Source organism: Oncorhynchus masou, chromosome 13 (assembly GCF_036934945.1).
Source record: "Oncorhynchus masou masou isolate Uvic2021 chromosome 13, UVic_Omas_1.1, whole genome shotgun sequence".
Lineage (NCBI taxonomy): Eukaryota > Metazoa > Chordata > Actinopteri > Salmoniformes > Salmonidae > Oncorhynchus > Oncorhynchus masou.
Window position 1 is genome coordinate 51,067,151 of NC_088224.1, and position 21,322 is coordinate 51,088,472.

A 21,322-nucleotide genomic window follows, 5' to 3' on the forward strand; every position below is an offset into this window, starting at 1 on the left:
AATGTCCTTCGGTGAGGTAAAACAGGGGTTAAATATCACTGGGGGAATATTTATCTGTTTCTCTGTGAAGTGAGTCTCTTAAATCCAGAGAGACTCGAACAAAACAACAAACTTCCTCATCTAAGCCAAGCAAAGCACAGGATGTACCAATGTTCTTGTGTGCCTGCCTGATGTATTTGTAATCCTAGGTTAATGTAGTTTCATTGGTCAGTTTCTCAAAATAAGTACCTTCCCCAACAATTGGATCGGAGTTATTGTGGTGGCGATATTGCCTTTGGTAATAACAACAACCACCCGCCACCACTCACAACAGCTGATTATCTTCTCTTACATCCAGAGAGACAAACTGGTTTGTGTTCATTAGAAATCAAACAGAACAAAACTGACTAAAACCGAGGGACTACAGGGACTCATTTTCAGCTGAAAAATGTTTGGAAACTTTTTCCATGACTAAAACCGAGGGACTACAGGGACTCATTTTCAGCTGAAAAATGTTTGGAAACTTTTTCCATACCTGCCCTAATGAACACGGCCAAGGAAGGGAAAACAGGCTTCTTAGGAAGCCCCGGCCCACGTCTCTCTCTCCATCAGTCACTGTCCGGACTAGCCTAGATCTAACACCCCTGGAGCAGGAACACGGGGACTCTGTGGGCATGCGCACATCGTATCACCGTGTCTGAAACTCAGAACACTCCTTCTCGCCCGGCACTCTCCCAGATGCTCGATGACATTTTTCACTGGCCCGCTCAAAATGCCATCTTCCTGATAATGCAACAGCAGCCCAGGGCTCTGTACAGTACGGCCTAGCTTCAGCTCCCGCTTCCCTCATCTAGCTGGGGGACTTTGGTTACCTCTCAACACAGTGCAAATGGCCTGCTCTGGTCGTTAGACATTTCAGAACTGAACCGTCGCTGAGGTCATTGCTCCTGGCCATGTAATCCAACAGCAATGTTCTGATCAAAACAAGTTGTGAAGTTGTTCTCACTGCAATATAAAAGACTTGGTTTACACTTTCTAGGCCTATGTCGATTTACAGGTTCTTCATGACTTTGTGAAACTCTCACACAGTCGATCCCGCTGGCAATTCCAAGATTATTCTTAGGTTACCCTGCAACACTAAGAGTAGGGTTGCAAAATTCAGGTAACTTTGTCAAAAACGCCACAGGTAATTGGATCAGGAGAAAACAGACAAAACTTCTGGCTTTAATGCACCGACCACCTACCTGCTATCTTGATGTTCATGTGTCCGTCCAGCAGCAGGTTCTCAGCCTTCAGGTCTCGGTGGACTATGTTGCGGTTGTGGCAGTACTCCACCGCTGACAGGATCTGCCAGAACTTGCGCCGCGCTTCCAGCTCGCTCAGTCTCCCGTGTTTGGCCAGGTAGTCTAGAGAGGGGGAGAGGGTGATACGTTCAGCTGTCTTACATTCAAATCAGGGGTGGCTAGGATGCAAAGGTCTCAAACATGTAGACTTGTGTCCTCAAAGTCTTTTTCCTAGCTAAGGTTTGCTAGACTACATATTAGACCAAATCCATCAGTGTAACTAATAGAATCACCACTCTGCTCATGCCTGAACAGTAATAGGCTAGTACAATTCCATTTGGGTTTGTTTAGCCAAATCCATGTTTGTAGAGTACAATCACAGAGGCATGGAATACCTCAGCTCGCTCAACTACTCTTACAGTAACCACCCTTCTCCCAGCCAGACAGCTAGCCGACAGAGGATAGGACAGTGATGAGCCACAATAAGGAGCCTGGCCTGTGATTCTGTGATCGGGTTGATGAAGCAGAGTAAACATCCCCCCCGCATGGATGTAATCATGCGGTCAGTCACCACACCCAGGAGTGCTGGGTCAGCCCCCGGGCCCTCAGCCAGCCAAGCCCACAGACCCAGCCCTAACTAACACAGACACTGCTCCGCTGGGTAGTAACAAACACATTATAGCCTATGCCTACTTTAACACACAGAAAACATTCAAAATGAAGGGATTGACCAATTTATTTCCTCATCAGCCAACTAGGAGGTAGGTTACTCAGAACTGGCCTGTTTGTGCATGAGGAAATAAAGGGCTCCTGAGTGGCGCAGCGGTCTAAATCTCAGTGCTAGTGGCGTCACACATTTACATATAAATAAATAAAAAAAAAAAAAAAAATATATATATATATATATATATATATATATATATATATATATACACACACACATATATACACACACGAAGTCGGAAGTTTCCATACACCTTAGCCAAATACATTTGAAACGCAGTATTTTTTATTTTTACAATTCCTGACATTTAATCATAGTAAAAATTCCCTGTCTTAGGTCAGTTCGGATCACCACTTTATTTTAAGAACGTGAAGTGTCAGAATAATAGTAGAAATTATATATTTCAGCTTTTATTTCTTTCATCACATTCCCAGTAGGTCAGAAGTTTACATACACTCAATTAGTATTTGGTAGCATTGCCTTTACATTGTTTAACTTGGGTCAAACGGTTAGGGTAGCCTTCCACAAGCTCCCACAATAAGTTGGGTGAATTTTGGCCCATTCCTACTGACAGAGCTGGTCGTGTTTGTAGGCCTCCTTGCTCGCACACGCTTTTTCAGTTCTGCCCACAAATTGTCTATAGGATTGAGGTCAGGGCTTTGTGATGGCCACTCCAATACCTTGACTTTGTTGTCCTTAAGCCATTTTGCCACAACTTTGGAAGTATGCTTGGGGTCATTGTCAATTTGGAAGACCCATTTGCGACCAAGCTTTAACTTCCTGACTGATGTCTTGAGAAGTTGCATCAAAATATCCACATAATTTTCCTTCCTCATGATGCCATCTATTTTAGGAAGTACACCAGTCCCTCCTGCAGCAAAGCACCCCCACAACATGATGCAGCCACCCCCGTGCTTCACTGTTGGGATGGTGTTCTTCGGGTTGCAAGTCTCCCCCTTTTCCTCCAAACATAACGATGGTCATTATGGCAAACAGTTCTATTTTTGTTTCATCAGACCAGAGGACAATTCTCCGAAAAGTACGATCTTTGTCCCCATGTGCAGTTGCAAACCGTAGTCTGGATTTTTTTATGGAGGTTTTGGAGAAATGGCTTCTTCCTTGCTGAGCGGCCTTTCAGGTTATGTCGATATAGGACTCGTTTTACTGTGGATATAGATACTTTTGTACCGGTTTCCTCCAGCATCTTCACAAGGTCCTTTGCTGTTGTTCCGGGATTGATTTTCACTTTTTGCAACAAAGTACATTCATCTCTAGGAGACCGAACGCATCTCCTTCCTGAGCGGTATGACGGCTGCGTGATCCCATGGTATTTATACTTGCCTAGTATTGTTTGTACAGATGAACGTGGTACCTTCAGGCGTTTGGAAATTGCTCCTAAGGATGAACCAGACTTGTGGAGGTCTACAATTTTCTGAGATCTTGGCTGATTTCTTTTGATTTTACCATGATGTCAAGCAATTTGAAAGTAGGCCTTGAAATACATCCACAAGTACACATCCAAGAAGAACTATAGTTTGTTAACAAGAAATTTGTGGGGTGGTTGAAAAACGAGTTTTAATGACTCCAATTTAAGTTTATGTAAACTTCCTGACTTCAACTGTGTGTGTGTATATACATATAAGTATATAAAAATTGAGGGGGAGGGAGTTACCTAACTCCAACGTCCCTGGCTGCTGCAATGTTGCGCAAAGAGCTGTATCACACTCTTCTTTCCTGATGTTTACGCTGCCTCTCTGAGGGACAAACAGGAGGAAACTATTTGGGCCACGCACCCTTTCCCTGAGACAAATGCTTACATTTGAATCTATTTGGACTTGGCTTATATTGTTTTGGTTGACAACTAGAATAGTCTACATGTAAAATATATATATATATATATATATATGATTTGTTAAAAAAGTTTGAAATATCCAATAAATGTCGTTCCACTTCATGATTGTGTCCCACTTGTTGTTGATTCTTCAAAAAATTACAGTTTTATATCTTTATGTTTGAAGCCTGAAATGTGGCAAAAGGTTGCAAAGTTCAAGGGGGCCGAATACTTTAGCAAGGCACTGTATATTTAAAAAAAACTCCCCCTGTCCATCTCTAACGATCATGGAGCCATCATGGCTCGATTCTGTTTAATATTTCTTTAATCAGTATTCAATGATGCTAATAGTCTATGCGAGGGCACACAGCAACTCCAAAAATGATTCTCGCTGCATAATCTACACCGAATTCCCTATCCAAGCGGTAACAGAGCACCAGGTCTGGGACCAAAAGGCTTCTTAACAGCTTCTACCCCCAAGCCACAAGACTGCTGAACAGTTAATCAAATGGTGCAAATAAGCATTTCACGGTAAGATCTACACCTGTTGTATTCAGTGCATGTGGCATTTAAAAATAAATTTGTAACCATCCGCAAATGTCAAATCAAACTCGTTACGCCAATTACAACCTTCAAATCCTGCAGGCCCATGAACAGATATAATGGGGGAGATAATTAATACTTCCTAATTCATCATTTCTCATCCAGCCTCATCAACAGCCTCTGGGGAACACGTTTCATGGCGGCCCCTTCACACCTCCAACCAGCAGGCAACCATGCATGCAGGCTTGTACTTCACACCCTCACATAGCATGGAGGGAAGGAGACGGAGAGGAATGAGCACCTATATCCCTCTACAGTAGGGCAAAATTACGTTGAAGAAATTCAGGTGCCCAACCAGAGTTCGGGTTTTTAGAGTCCGAGTCAATTCAAGTAATTTAGGTGGGGGTCGATGTTCCTCACAATAACACCGTTGACCATCCTGTGCTTAAACAAGAGGGCCTGATAAAAAATTACAGATGGAGCAAGGGCAATAGCAAGCATTAAGCTGAATTATAATTCACTCATATACATAGAGTTCATCATGCAGATGGGAATGAATATGGCTAAAGTTCCAGGAAACTGTGACATTATAGACAGTGCTTCTGATAAATGGTTAACTTCAGAGGAAATGAGAAAAAAACATTACACTGATTAGAGAGGGTGCCACATTTCATATTGTTACCCCTCTTGACTGAGGCTTCTCTTAGTGGCGTGTCACTAATAAAAAAAATATGAAAAACGCACTTGGCATGGGAATGTGGCGAGGTGCTCTGAATACAGAGACTGGGTGGGCTAGGGCTGCTGCAGCTCCACAACACAGCTATGCAAGAAACCTCTCTGCATACACCGAGTAGTAGGCCTACAGCGGCCTCTTGCTCTATCGTACCTGACCAATCCCTCGCTAGAGAAAGTTTGGACTTTGGATCCTGGATACCTGTCTGGCTGGAATTAGCTGACACCATGACATTGGACAATAGAAGTGTTGTTCACTGTGCTACATACTATTTCTATTGCGTTGAAATAGACATTATGAGAAACACAACACAGAGGTTGACATGATTTTTGAAAGTTAATAATTATGCTGTGGCTGATCTACTAAACCACCCAGACACATAAAATATACAGTCGTTCTGAACTGAGCTGCAGGACAGGAAGGAAACTGCTTAGGTGCCACCATGAGGCCATTGGTGATTTTAAACAGCTATTGAGTTCAATGGCTGTGATGGGAGAAAACTGAGGATGGATCAACAACATTGTAGTGACTACACATTAACCTAAATGACAGAGTGAAAAGAAGGAAGCCTATACAGAAAATACACCACATACATAATACAAATATTCCAAAACATGCATGGCACAATCACTAAAGTAATATTGCAAAGCCTAAATGCAAAGCCTTATGTTTGGGGCAAATCCAAAACAACACTCAGCCCCCTTATTTTCCAACATGCTGCAGCATTGTATGTTTGACATTGGCAAAGACTGGGGAATTACTCAGGATGAAAATAAACGGGATGGAGATAAGCACAGGCAAAATCCTAGAGAAAAACCTGCTTCAGTCTGCTTTATACCAGACACTGGGAGAGGAATTCACCTTTCAGCAGGATAATAACCTACAACACAAATCCAAATCTACACTGGAGTGACTTACCAAGAAGACAGTGAATGTTCCTGAGTGGCCAAGTTACAGTTTTGACTTGAATCTTCTTGAAAATCTATGGCATGACTTGATCTCCAACACCTTGACATAGCTTGAAGAATTCTTAACATAATAACAGGAAAATATTGCATAATATAGGTCTGCAAAGCTCTTATGAGACTTACCCAAGAAGACTCACAGCTGTAATCACTGCCAAAAGGGGTTTCTAACATGTATTGACTCAGGGGCGGATACTTATCTAATCAAGGTATTGTGTGTTTTTTTTCTATTAATCTTTATAAAATCTTAGAATTCTTCCACTTTGACAGAGTATTTGGGTAGATCGTTGACAACAAAAAAATATTTTTAATCCCTATTTGTAATGCAACAAAATGTGAAAAAAAGTTCAAGGGGGCGTAGACTTTCTATAGGCACTGTACTAGCTAGAAGGTAAACCAGCCCTGGCAAGCCAGACCTTCAGCTTCACTGTTAGCCTAATCTGTTCCTTTCACACACTAGCAACAGCATTTGGCTCACTCCAGAGTGCTCCCGCTAAGGGCTAATCACAAAAAAAAGCACGTTCATCACACCAGTAGATGTATGAGTAATGCACTGCTTGAACATCAGAAGGGGCAAGGAGGAGGACCGACAACATGGCAGCACAGTCAGGTGTACTCAGTCAAAGAAGTGTTGCATTTTGGGAAAAAGAGAGGGGGGGGGGGTGGGGGTGAATGATGAATCACAGATCTAGGACAGGGTGTTAAAAACAATGAAGAAAAAGCTCAGAAGAGCACCTAGTTCCAGGTCTGTTGGGGAGATGTGTAATCTTTTAACAGCTGCTCAGGTTTAGAAGAGATTGGAGAGCCGAGCGAAAGCAGGAGCCGGCGTCCGTAAATTTCTGTGCTGGCCAGCATCCAGACAGCCAAGCAGAGCCTGCCCACCGAACAAGAGCAATAACGACGCTCTCCTGCCTTCAACGTCTCAGCTCCAAATGTATTTTCCTGAAACTTAGTGCTGAAGTAAAGACGTACCCATAGGCTACACAATCCAACACTTACCGAGCATGCCCCAGGTCAAATCAGCCAGCAAAGAGATGATACTAGTGTCAGCTAGGTGAGTCAACAGTGTAGCCAAGCCTTTTCAGCTCATAAAAAAAACAGATACCTACTGAGTAACAGAAGAAAAAACATTAGACCCAACTATTGCAGCAGACAAAAGAAGTTGACAGGCAAAATTAATCTCGCCGGGGCACTCTATCAAGAAGACAGATGTGTTCAGGCCTAGTCAATAAAACCCACCCACCCACTCTCTGGCAGTTAATATGCATGGCCTACATTTTTTCACCCCCTTTCCAAATTCAAATGGACATCCCCTTCCTCTCTCCCCCTCTCCTCTGCCTGGAGGTTCTGTTCCGCCGCTCCTTCTCATTATTTGTGGTTGACCCAATTTCTCCAGGTTTGATCCACTCCTGCAGGGCTGGGTGGGTGGGTGGGTGAGGCTCACTAGCCAGCAGACAGGTTGGAATGGCTGCTTTCACTGTGTCCGGCACCCACTACCCTGCCAGACTCAAACTCCATAGGGCTGGGATGGATCGTAGAAATAGACCTATTGAAACAGTTTAAGTCATTGGCTTGTATAGGAATGTCTATTCTAGTAATTCCATGGGATGGACAGACTAGATCTGCTCCCAGACAACTAGCTAGTTGACACTCAGAGTCTAGGACAAAGCTGGATGGACACGGACCGAGAGCAGTAGGCTTATAAATAGGACTTCTAAACAGAGATTTCTTTTACATGCATTTGTTTTATTTCACCTTTATTTGGGGAGGCTTGGGCAAGTTGCTGTGTGTGTGGGGGGTAGGGGTAAATGGGTGAAGTGCTTTCTGGTGATTGGGTAAAGAACTGTGGCTTTAAACGAAGCTACTTGACAGCCAGCTACTCAGTCAAGTTGTACAAATGTAGCTTGGTGGCTCTTTAGATTGATGTTAAGTGGAAGGGATGTCTGTTTATAGTGGAAGAAAACAGAACATTATAATCCTGTTTACTTACGTCAGCTATTGTGCTGCTTGCTGCGTGTCTGTCAATATCAGTGATGATGTTGATGCATTACCTAACCATATTACACCGCGCAGTCAGGACTTACAGCACCATAAGTGGGGACAAAATGGTTCTGTAATACCTAGACATGATCTGCGAAGCAATCTAAGGATTCTTTGAAATGAGGTTACCCAATGTACTGAGCACACAATCAAGTCCAGTCTATTTCTATCATAATAGTCTGATTGCAAGACAAGTCTTCCAAGTGCCACAGAAGCCAATACAGCCCCGGAAAGAGTCCCAAATGGCACCCCATTTCCCTATGTAGTGCACACATGAAGGGCCCTGGTCAAAGGAAGCGCAGTAAAAAGAGAATAGGGTGTCATTTGGGATGCGGCCCCGGAATCAATGCAGTCGTCTTTGTCCCATTCACTCGCCCCTACTCTGTACCCTTCATTATCAGTCGTGGTGAAAACAAGATGGCTGTTGTTAGAATCAACACCAGTGTCAGCTCTGAGCTTGGCCCTGGCATAACCCAGGCACGGGGAGACGCAGTGTCAAACACACAGTCTGTTTATTTAGTGCAGTATCGCTGCTTTGTGCACACACACATGATGACCATCCAAAAGGCATCAACCGTTTGATTTGCTACATTTCCCTCCTCCTGAACCTCTGTATACATGCATTACTCTGACTTGGCAAAATCACACACCCTAAGACGTGAGTGTGTGTGTAAGAAAATTTTAAAAAATGGAACACAAAAAACATAGTGTCTTCAGAAAGTATTCATACTACTGAATTTATTCCACATTTTGTTGAGTTACAGCCTAAATTTAAAAAGGTATTATATTGAGATGTTGGGTCACTGGCCTACACACACACACACACACACACACACACACACACACACACACACACAACCACCCATAATGGAATTATGTTTTTAGAAATTGTTACAAATTAATTAAAAATTAAAATCTGAAATGTATTTAACACCTTTGTTATGGCAAGCCTAGATATGTTCAGGAGTACAAATTTGCTTAACAAGTCAAATAATAAGTTTGCATGCAATAAAAGTGTAGAGGATCGGACCCTTTTTCTCAACACTGACGTTAGTGGAAATGTGAAATGAATGTAGGAGAACACATTAGATCTGGTAAAATATAAACTGTTCCATCAGCTTTGAAATGCAAGGGAAATGCCATTATATCACTAGATGTAATTTAGATTGCAGTGTATGTGCAAAGTTTTACTGATCCAATGAACCATTGCATTACTGTTCAAAGTCTGGTCAATTTATATATTTTCAAGTACATAACTATAGAGAACATACACAAATGATCTGGTAATAATCACATATGTGTGGGGGTGGGGGGCAGACACAGCAGGGGTTCAAACTGTAGAACGTATCAAACAAAACTATGCTACATTTGATCTCTGGGACCCTCAGGATGACAAATCAGAGCAAGATTACTCAATGTAAGTACATTATTTACCTTCAGAGGTGAATGTATCAAACCAGTTGTTGTTGTGTACTCTCCTCAAACAATAGCATGTTTTTTTTCACTGTAATAGCTACTGTAAAATTGTACAGTGCAGTTAGATTAGCAAGAATTTAAGCTTTCCTCCCATATAAGACATGGACATTTTCTTGTTACTTACAACGTCATGCTAATCACATTAGCGCATGTTAGCTCAACCGTGGGGAGCACATCGATCCCGTAGAGGTGTTAACAGGATTTCTGAATGACAACCTAATCTCTGGAGCACACGCATACAATTATCTGTAAGGTCCCTCAGTCGAGCAGTGCATTTCAAACACAGATTCAACCACAAAGACCAAGGAAGTTTTCCAATGCCTCACAAGGGCGGCACATATTGGTAGATGGGTAAAAATAAAAAGCAGACATTGAATATCCCTTGGAGTATGGTGAAATTCTTACTTACACTTTGGACGGTGTATCAATACACCCAGTCACTACAAAGACACAGGCATATTTTCTAACTCAATTGCCAGAGAGGAAGGAAACTGCACAGATATTTCACAACGAGGCCAATGTTTGAAACAGAGTTTAATGGCTGTGACAGGAGAAAAGTGAGGATGTATCAACAACATTGTAGTTACTCCACAACAATAACCTAAATAAGTGAAAAGAAGGAAGCCTGTACGGAATAACAATATTCCAAAACATGCATCCTGTTTCCAATAAGGCACTAAAGCAAAACTGCAAAAAAAAAGTTAACTCTTTGTATTCCAGACATGAAGCTACCTTTGGGGCTAATCCAACACAGTGTCACTGAGTACCACTTAATATTTTCAAGCAGGGTGCCGGCTGCATCATGTTATGGGTATGCTCGTCATTGGCAAGGACTATGGGGTATTGTAGGATAAAAATAATACAGTTAAGCACAGGCAAAATCCTTGAGGAAAACATGGTTCAGTCTGCTTTCCAACAGACACTAGGAGACAAATTCACCTTTCAGCAGGACAAACCTAAAACACAAGGCCAAATATACACTGGAGTTGCTTACCAAGACCACATTGAATGTTCCCGAGTGGCCTAGCTACAGTTTAGACTTAAATTTGCTTGCAAATCTATGGCAAGACTTGAAAATGGCTGTCTAGTAATGACAGAGCTTGAATAATTTATAATTTATTGTAAATATTGTCAAATCCAGGTGTGCAAAGCTCTTAGAGACTTAACCAGAAAGACTCACAGCTGTAATCACTGCCAAAGGTGATTCTAACATGTATTGACTCAGGCGGTTGAATACTTATGTAATCAAGATATACTTTCCGTAGGCACTGTACTCAGACCTCTGGACTTTTTTCACTTTGTTACGTTACAGCCTTATTCTAAAATGGATTAAATAAATACACCTCAGCAATTTACACACAATAACCCACGATGACAAAGTGAAAAAAGGTTTTAGTGTTTTTTCAAATTTAGAAAAATAAATACCTTATTCACATAAGCATTCAGACCCTTTGCTATGAGACTCGAAATTGAGCTCAGGTGCATCCTGCTTCCATTGATCATCCTTGAGATGTTTCTACAACTTGATTGGAGTCCACCTGGTAAATTCAATTGATTGGACATAATTTGGAAAGGCACACACACAAACCGACACATCTGTCTATATAAGGTGTGACAAGGTTGTAGCGTCATACCGAAGAAGACTCGAACCTGTAATTGCTGGCGGAGGTGCTTCAACAAGGTACTGAGTAAACGGTCTGAACACTTATGTAAATGTGATACTGCAGTTAATTTTTAATACATTTGCAAACATTTAATACAAGTTTTTGCTTTGTCATTGTGGGGTTGTGTGTTGATTGATGAGGAAAAAACGATTGAAATCTATTTTAGAATAAGGCTGTAACGTAACAAAATCTGGGAAAAGTAAAGGGGTCTGAATACTTCCAAATACACTGTATTAATGTTTAATTTTGTATAATTAAAAAATATATATTTTTTAAAGTTAGAAATGTTCAACGTTGACTTGAGTATTTTGTTTAGATCCTTGACAATAAAAATCCATTTTAATCCCACCATGTAACACAACAAATTATGAAAAAGTAGATGAGTGTGAATACTTTTTGAAGGCACTGTACTTAATATCTGCCTGCACTCATGTTTCGGGCTCCATCATGGACAAGCAAAAAACTCAACCGCACTCTGTGCATCGTCAATGGGCATGGATAAGGCAGACAACGTTGAGGCGGGCCTTGTCTCTTCACTTTGTTCACAGGTAAAGAAATGTCATCATTCACATGTCAAGCAAGCACTACCTTTGCTCCCTCTATACAAAAAAAAGACAGTTGAAGTCGGAAGATTACATACACTTAGGTTGGAGTCATTAAAACTCGTTTTCAATCACATTTCTTGTTAACAAACTATAGTTTTGGCATGTCGGTTAGGACATCTACTTTGTGCATGACACAAGTCATTTTTCCAACAATTGTTTACAGACAGATTATTTCACTGTATCACAATTCCAGTGGGTCAGAAGTTTACATACACTAAGGTGACTGTGCCTATAAACAGCTTGGAAAATTCCAGAAAATTATGCCCTGAAAGGCCGCTCAGCAAGGAAGAAGCCACTGCTCCAAAACCGCCATAAAAAAAGCCAGAATATAGTTTGCAACTGCACATAGGGAAGATCGTACTTTTTGGAGAAATGCAACATCTCAAGACATGTCAGGCAGTTAAAGCTTGGTCGCAAATGGGTCTTCCAAATGGACAATGACCCCAAACATACTTCCAAAGCTGTGGAAACATGGCTTAAGGACAACAAAGTCAAGGTATTGGAGTGGCTATCAAAGCCCTGACCTCAATCCTATAGAAAACTGAAAAAGCGTGTGCGAGCAAGGAGGCCTACAAACCTGACTCCGTTACACCAGCTCTGTCAGGAGGGATGGGCCAAAATTCACCCAACTTATTGTGGGAAGCTTGTGGAAGGCTACCCAAAACATTTGACCCAAGTGAAACAAATAAAAGGCAATGCTAGCAAATACTAATTGAGTGTATGTAAACTGGGAATGTGATGAAAGAAATAAAAACTGAAATATTTAATTCTCTACTATTATTCTGACATTTCACATTCTTAAAATAAAGTGGTGACTAACTGACCTTAGTCAATTTCTTACTAGGATTAAATGTCAGGAATTGTAAAAAACATAGTAAATGTATTTGACTAAGGTGTATGTAAACCTCCGACTTCAACTGTATAAAAAATGCGAGAACCAGAAAATGCTGCTTATCTAACCAAGATGGCTGGTGGCAGCAGTGCTGGTTCATATTGGAGCAGACCAGAGAGCCTGGCGCGTCTGTTGGTGATAGAACATGCGCCTCCTACCACAATGGTACATCAAGATAGAATTTACAGAACCGAATTAGGTTATTTCTTCTGGTTTTTCCCTCCTTTCATGACCACTTTCTTATTAATTCTTCACAGCTAGTATACCTCTCGCTTTTTCATATCAATAACTGCTGCAGTCCAGTAGTAAAATCCCAAATGTTTGTCTTCCACTTTTTAAATGGGGCAAAGGTTAACCAACCCACTCACCTTGTGCACACCCTCAATCACACAGAACAAGAGGATCACTATACACAGCTCTGCACTGCCTACAGTACAATGATGTGTCAAACATCATGCAAAACAACTCAAAATCACTTTACATAACCATTGGGAAATGGCTTGCGTTGGGAAGAAGGCCTGTCTGTGACATCCATGTACTGTAGAAAAGCTAACTTTGCTAACATGCTTTTCACATCTTGACCTACATCATACGATATCTTAGGTTTAGATTCCATCTTATATGGTGGGCATATAGAACGGACAGGTAAGCCGGTATCATCTCTGTACAGATACAGACGGGTATTGAAGAAAGCCTGTTGTTGACTGACTTCCAAACTGAATATGGAGGTCAGACAAGCGCTATTAACCCGTGCCGCCTCCTTGCCCACTCCCTGGCTCTGGTGGATGCCATCCAAGTGGCACAACAATGTAAACAATGGTCTTAGGACAAATTACCAGATTTGTTAAGTCAAAACAGAGTGAATTTAGAGATGATTTCCTAGACTATCTACTCGACTCACAATCATAGAATTCTAATTATATGGTTTTAACACAATGGTTCTCACCTATGACAACCTTCACTGAAAGTAAGCTTTGGGGCAAGAAATGCAAATGGTGGGGAACTCAAGGGAACATTTAATCAAATCATCTCACAACAGGTGGAGGCATTCCTTTTCCCTACGGCCTGTCCTTCAACAGACAAAAGATTACGTGAAAGCCAATCAGTAACATACAGTGCATTTGGAAAGTATTCAGACCCATTTATTTTTTCCACATTTTGTTACGTTACAGCCTTATTCTAAAATACCCCATAATGACAAAGCAAAACTGTTTTTTAGAAAATTAAGTAAATATCACATTCACATAAGTATTCAGACCCTTTACTCAGTACTTTGTTGAAGCACCTTTGGCAGCGATTACAGCCTTGAGTCTTCTTGGGTATGGCACTACAAGCTTGGCATACCTGTATGAGGAGTTTTACCAATTCTTCTCTGCAGATCTTCTCAAACTCTTTCAGGCTTGGATACAGAGCGTCGCTGCACAGCTATTTTCAGGTCTCTCCAGAGACTCCAGTCTCTGGTCCGGTCCCCTCAAGGACATTCAGAGACATGCCCCGAAACCACTCTTGCATCGTCTTGGCTGTGTGCTTAGGGATTCTCCTGTTGGAAGGTGAACCGTCGCCCCCCAGTCAGCGGTCCTGAGCGCTCCGGAGCAAGTTTTCATCAAGAATCTCAAGGCACTTTGCTCCGCTCATCTTTCCCTCGATCCTGACTAGTCTCCCAGTCCCTGCCGCTGAAAAACATCCCCACAGCATGATGCTGTCACTACCATGCTTCCCGTAGGGATGGTGCCAGGTTTCCTCCAGACGTGACACTTGGCATTCAGGCCAAAGAGTTCAATCTTGGTTTCATCAGACCAGATAATCTTGTTTCACATGGTCCGAGTGTCCTTTTAGGTGCCTTTTAGCAAACTCCAAGTGGGCTGTCATGTGCCGTTTACTGAGGAGTGGCTTCTGTCTGGCCACTCTACCGTAAAGGCCTGATTGGTGGAGTGCTGCAGAGATGGTTGTCCTTCTGGAAGGTTCTCCCATCTCCACAGAGGAACTTTGGAGCTCTATCAGAGTGACCATTGGGTTTCTTGGTCACCACCCTGACCAAGGCCTTTCCCCCCGAATGCTCAGTGTGGCTGGGTGGCCAGCTCTAGGAAGAGCCTTGGTGGTGGATGATGGAGGCCACTGTGTTCTTGAGGACCTTCAATGCCCTCAGAACAGCCTCAATTCATCGGGGACTCTACAAAGTGTTGAAAGTTTTACACAGGGATGCTTGCCAATGTTATCACCAAATACTTCCCACAGTTGTGTCAAGTTGGTTGGAAGTCCTTTGGGTAGTGGACCATTCTTGATACACATGGGAAACAATTGAGCGTGAAAAACGCATCAGAATTGAAATTCTTGACACAAACCGGTGCACCTGGTACCCATTACCACAGGGTTCCCAAACCTTTTCACTCAGGCCACCCTTCCAGCATTGGGGAACATTTTGCGCCACCCCTGTGTGCGTGCCACATTTATTTCTATGGGCACAAGCATGGTTCATGACAGAAAACTATTCACACCCCTCTGGTTGGCGGAGAGAAAATGTTGCCGGTTTAAAGCCTATTTCAAGCAATTCTAGCCATTTAGGCATGGGCTGCAGAGAACATTCTACATTTTGCAATGTATAATGTGTATTCATGTGACTTTTGAGTGACTACAACATTACAAATAAAATCTATGGGCTAAAAAACATTAGCTGACATGGGCTAGTTGATCCAGACATTTCTTACACATTATAAAAGCTCTCGAACGTATGCAATAACTGACATGACAAGAGGAACTGATGATGCACTACCCAATTTTGAAAGTGCACCTTGTGCATTCTACTATTACAACTTTCAAGAGTATCTTGGAAGCCGGGCTGAGTTGCAAAAAATGAAATAATTTTAAGACCCCCACGCCCCGCCAACACAGATTGGGAACCACTGCACTACCATGCCCCCGGTTCAAAGGCACTTAAATCTTTTGTCTTGCCAATTCACCCTCAATGGCACAGATACAGTGGGGCAAAAAAGTATTTAGTCAGCCACCAATTGTGCAAGTTCTCCCACTTAAAAAGATGAGGCCTGTCATTTATCATAGGTACACTTCAACTATGACAGACAAAATTAGAAAATAAATAAATAAATAAATCACATTGTAGGATTTTTAATGAATTTATTTGCAAATTATGGTGGAAAATAAGTATTTGGTCAATAACAAAAGTTTCTCAATACTTTGTTATATACCCTTTGTTGGCAATAACAGAGGTCAAACGTTTTCTGTAAGTCTTCACAAGGTTTTCACATACTGTTGCTGGTATTTTGGCCCATTCCTACATGCAGATCTCCTCTAGAGCAGTGATTTGGGGGGGGGGGGCTGTTGCTGGGCAACGCGGACTTTCAACTCCCTCCAAAGATTTTCTATGGGGTTGAGATCTGGAGACTGGCTAGGCCACTCCAGGACCTTGAAATGCTTCTTACGAAGCCACTCCTTCGTTGCACGGGCGGTGTGTTTGGGATCATTGTCATGCTGAAAGACCCAGCCACGTTTTATCTTCAATGCCCTTGACTGATGGGAGGTTTTCACTCAAAATCTCACGATACATGGCCCCATTCATTCTTTTCTTTACACGGATCTGTCGTCCTGGTCCCTTTGCAGAAAAACAGCCCCAAAGCATGATGTTTCCATCCCCATGCTTCACAGTAGGTATGGTGATCTTTGGATGCAACTCAGCATTCTTTGTCCTCCAAACACGACGAGTTGAGTTTTTACCAAAAAGTTATATTTTGGTTTCATCTGACCATATGACATTATCCCAATCTTCTTCTGGATTATCCAAATGCTCTCTGGCAAACTTCAGACAGGCCTGGACATGTACTGGCTTAAGCAGGGGGACACGTCTGGCACTGCAGGATTTGAGTCCCTGGCGGCGTAGTGTGTTACTGATGGTAGGCTTTGTTACTTTGGTCCCAGCTCTCTGCAGGTCATTCACCAAGTCCCCCCGTGTGGTTCTGGGATTTTTGCTCACCGTTCTTGTGATCATTTTGACCCCACAGGGTGAGATCTTGCGTGGAGCCCCAGATCGAGGGAGATTATCAGTGGTCTTGTATGTCTTCCATTTCCTAATATTTGCTCCCACAGTTGATGTCTTCAAACAAAGCTGTTTACCTATTGCAGATTCAGTCTTCCCAGTCTGGTGCAGGTCTACAATTTTATTTCTGGTGTCCTTTGACAGCTCTTTGGTCATAGTGGAGTTTGGAGTGTGACTGTTTGAGGTTGTGGACAGGTGTCTTTTATACTGATAACAAGTTCAAACAGGTGCCATTAATACAGGTAACGAGTGGAGGACAGAGGAGCCTCTTAAAGAAGAAGTTACAGGTCTGTGAGAGAAAATCTTGCTTGTTTGTAGGTGACCAAATACTTATTTTCCACCATAATTTGCAAATAAATTCATAAAAAATCCTACAATGTGATTTTCTGGATTTCTTTTCTCTCATTTTGTCTGTCATAGTTGAAGTGTACCTATGATGAAAATTACAGGCATCTCTCATATTTTTAAGTGGGAGAACTTGCACAATTTTTTGCCCCACTGTACACAAACCATGTCTCAACTCTCTCAAGGTTAAAGAAGGATTTTAAGCCTGTCTCCTCCCCTCCATCTACACTGATATAAATATATTTAACAAGTTGCATGAATAAGGGATCATAGCTTTCACCTGGTCAGTCTATGTCATGGAAAGAGCAGGTGTTGTTAATGTTTTGTACACAGAAAATAGGCTACAGCATGCAAGTACACAATATAACTAACAGGAGAGGAGAGGTGACTCATGACAAAAAATATTTCAGCTAAATTTGTTTGACATAGTTTCCAGTTGGGATTAAATTCACTTGGTACGTCGGCTTCACTTACCGAAAATCTCCCCGTTTTTGGCATACTCTGTCACCAAGTAGAGCATGTTCTTGGTCTCCATTACCTGTGAAAAAGGGAAGGAAACAATGAATAAGCAATAAGCACACAGCAAAACAGATTAAGGCCAACCTCAGCAATGACCTTGGTGCTGTTAAGATGTAAATTCATCTGATAATCCTCGTGCATAGATTCCTGGAAGTATTAGGCTGGCTGACGTGGGTGTACTGAGAACAGCAGAACAGTCTTAAATGAAAGGATCATAAAAGAAGAAATTAATTAATACAAAATTGCATTGATCAGCAGAGTAAATGTTGCAAATGTCACACCGTAAACGCTCATATATGATGCTCACAGCAAAAAAAGAATGCTTTATTTTTTTGGAATTACAAAAATGACACAAATATGGAACACATGAGAGAATGGGAACGAAGTTCTGGTTGAACGGCTCCGCTATTCCCAGTAGAGAGAAGGTACTGATAGTGCCAGAGGTGTGAGAGGTAGGACACCAGGGCAGCATCCCAAATGGCACACTATTCCCTATGTGCACAGCATCCCAAATGGCACACTATTCCCTATGTGCACTTCTTTTTGACCAGGGACCTATGGGAAGTAGTGCACCACATTGGGAATAGGATGCCATTTGGGACGTGACCTAGAATTAGCCAAAGAAAACAAAGGGATGAATAGAGATACAAAAAATATATAAACACATTATTTATTATTAACACAAACGCATCAGATACATTCACATAGAAATCCCACAAAGTGGTTATTTCATGTAAATTCCCATCTGGGCTAACTTACCCTTTACTCTGCACCATTTCTGACCAATATGCCCCTGTCTCCATGACTTTACCAAAAAGCCTGTAGGGATAATCAATGTCACTTATCCCAGTGCTTTCCATAACATGCCGATCACATGGCACTTACTATCCAAATTCTGTCACAGTACTTGGTCAATGATGCAAATGGAGAAATTACATGGATTGTTATCCCATGCAAATGTCAACATTATAGCCTACAACTGCTCTGTGTTGTTGAGAACGCTTGATGGGGACAAATAGGCCATATATTGATGAGGGTGGGGATGAGGAGTTCATTGGAAACAGTGAAGAGCTGTGTATGTGACTGTGGGAAACTTGGGCCTCTGAGTCCGCTGAGGAGGCATCCTGTGAAGCAAAGACCCCAAGACAAACTGAACAGAGGGGGGGGTTGGTTGTTTGGAGATGAGAGAGCCGATGCCAAGCCTACTGCCCTCTGTTTATGAGGCCTGAAAGGAAATGACTAATTGACCCATGCCGTTTGTATGGAAGAGCTGTTGGAAATAATGATACACTGTGATTACACAGCAAAGCCTGGACCAGAGCCATTTGGTTGTGTAATAATAATTAACTGCTATTCACATTCCCAACGACCAAAGTGACCTGAAGTCTTATGTAAGAAAAGTGAAGTCTGGGGTGGGATTTTCGGAATGACTGGTAGAGGACCCCCTTTGATTGTGGCGCTTGACATCTGAACATTGCTTCCCCCCCACTGCTATTAACACGAGAGGCTGAACCCTACAATACAGTTTGTGTGAAATTTTGTTAAGCACCTTGACACGTTGCTTGGTTGGTTAGTTATTAACTCCGTCAGACGTCAGTTCTGATATCTATGAAGGTCTAGGACTGTGAAGGCCAGGTAGATTGGAGATGTTTGCTCACCCATTAGAAAATGTCCTGAATGACCATAGGCATTGCATATTTATACAAAAACCCAGGAGGAACAAATAAAAATGGATGATATTTTGTATACTGGTGTTTTAAAAAGGAGAGGTTTACCTGGTACAACTTGATGATGTGCGGGTGGTCCAACATTTTCATGATCTGTACCTCCCGGTAGATTTTCTCCAGGTTCACAGCATCTAGTTGGCTCTTGTCGATGATTTTAATGGCAACCTGTAGAACACAGAATACAGTGATGAGTCCCTGGACAAAACATTCAAAAGGATTCCCTTGAGGTCTTTTTTGTGTAAAGGAATAATATATATATATATTTTTTTTTAAATGTGTTGCTTAGACAGACAGATAATTCTAAGAGAGTACAAAGGCAAAAGTGGTAAGCAGTAGGCCTAGCTCTTCCAAATATAATTCCACAGCACTCTTAAGTTCTTGCAAGGCGAGCACAGACAATAAAACTCAAACACTATCCTTTGCACAAAAAACTGTTTGCTAGGGGAAATCATAAACAGCTTTTATATTCTGTCATCCACACTGGGTGAGAGGTAAGGGGGGCAGACACGAGCAGAAGCTGCTGGAAAACAGGCAATTTCTTCATCCTTGCAAGAGTTGATTAACAGTGTCCATGTCATGATAACATGCAATATCCCAAGCCTCGCTCTCTCATAAACAGCATTTCATCACCACCAGGACTTCAAGAGATCCAAGTGTCTGCAAGCCAAGCTCTGGAGTAAACGAAAACGAGGAGGCCTTTAAATCATTCTACTCTAATCTTACCCAATACAATGCTTGATTACATCCATATCACAGCACTAATGCTCCCTCCCTCTGCGTTATGAACAGAAGACATCTTGATCACACCTACATCATTGCACAAAATGGTACGCAGCATTATCTGGATATGTGTGCAACAAAAGTTCAACATTCACCTCCTGCTACCATTTCTGTCAAGCCGTTTATGCATATTGTTTGACGCATACGTTCAATATTTCCAATGTACGCGTCACACAGAAGGCACTGCAACTGCCTCTGCAAGGCAAACTCAGTGTTCCATTGGAAATTAATGTACTTCTGGTGTACCAAAACATAGACGCTTTCGGAGTAATGAGGCGTTAGGCCTACTGCCAGCCCCTACAAGGAGGTCAAGTAAGGTCAGGGGCATTCTTGAACTGAGGACCTACTGATCACAAGATCACTAAGACGATATGAGTAACGAGAGAGATTTTAAATCTTGAAAAGTCAAGAATCCTGGACAGTGGGCTGCTGTTAATACCATAGCCAAGCGGTTAACACTAAACAGGGGCTGACGGATTTGCTTTGCAATTACTAGTTACAGTGCCTTGCGAAAGTATTCGGCCCCCTTCAACTTTGCTACCTTTTGCCACATTTCAGGCTTCAAACATAAAGATATAAAACTGTATTTTGTGAAGAATCAACAACAAGTGGGACACAATCATGAAGTGGAACGACATTTATTTGGATTTTTCAAACTTTTTTAACAAATCAAAAACTGAAAAATTGGGCGTGCAAAATTATTCAGCCCCTTTACTTTCAGTGCAGCAAACTCTCTCCAGAAGTTCAGTGAGGATCTCTGAATGATCCAATGTTGACCTAAATGACTAATGATGATAAATACAATCCACCTGTGTGTAATCAAGTCTCTGTATAAATGCACCTGCACTGTGATAGTCTCAGAGGTCCGTTAAAAGCGCAGAGAGCATCATGAAGAACAAGGAACACACCAGGTAGGTCCGAGATACTGTTGTGAAGAAGTTTAAAGCCGGATTTGGATACAAAAAGATTTCCCAAGCTTTAAACATCCCAAGGAGCACTGTGCAAGCGATAATATTGAAATGGAAGGAGTATGAGACCACTGCAAATCTACCAAGACCTGGCCGTCCCTCTAAACTTTCAGCTCATACAAGGAGAAGACGGATCAGAGATGCAGCCAAGAGGCCCATGATCACTCTGGATGAACTGCAGAGATCTACAGCTGAGGTGG

The 21,322-nt window shown here is 42.0% G+C and overlaps 1 protein-coding gene across 2 annotated transcripts in view; it reads right to left on the reverse strand.

Annotated features, from left to right (window-relative positions):
• sik2b (salt-inducible kinase 2b) overlaps positions 1-21,322 on the reverse strand; it is a 70,165-nt gene that overhangs the window by 30,267 nt on the left and 18,576 nt on the right. For both annotated transcript variants that reach the window (XM_064984193.1, XM_064984192.1), the window contains exons 2-4: positions 19,423-19,539; positions 17,603-17,666; positions 1,224-1,385 (exon numbers count right to left, since the gene is read on the reverse strand). In XM_064984193.1, coding sequence (XP_064840265.1) covers positions 1,224-1,385; positions 17,603-17,666; positions 19,423-19,539 — 343 coding nt within the window. The remainder of the gene's footprint in view (positions 1-1,223; positions 1,386-17,602; positions 17,667-19,422; positions 19,540-21,322) is intronic.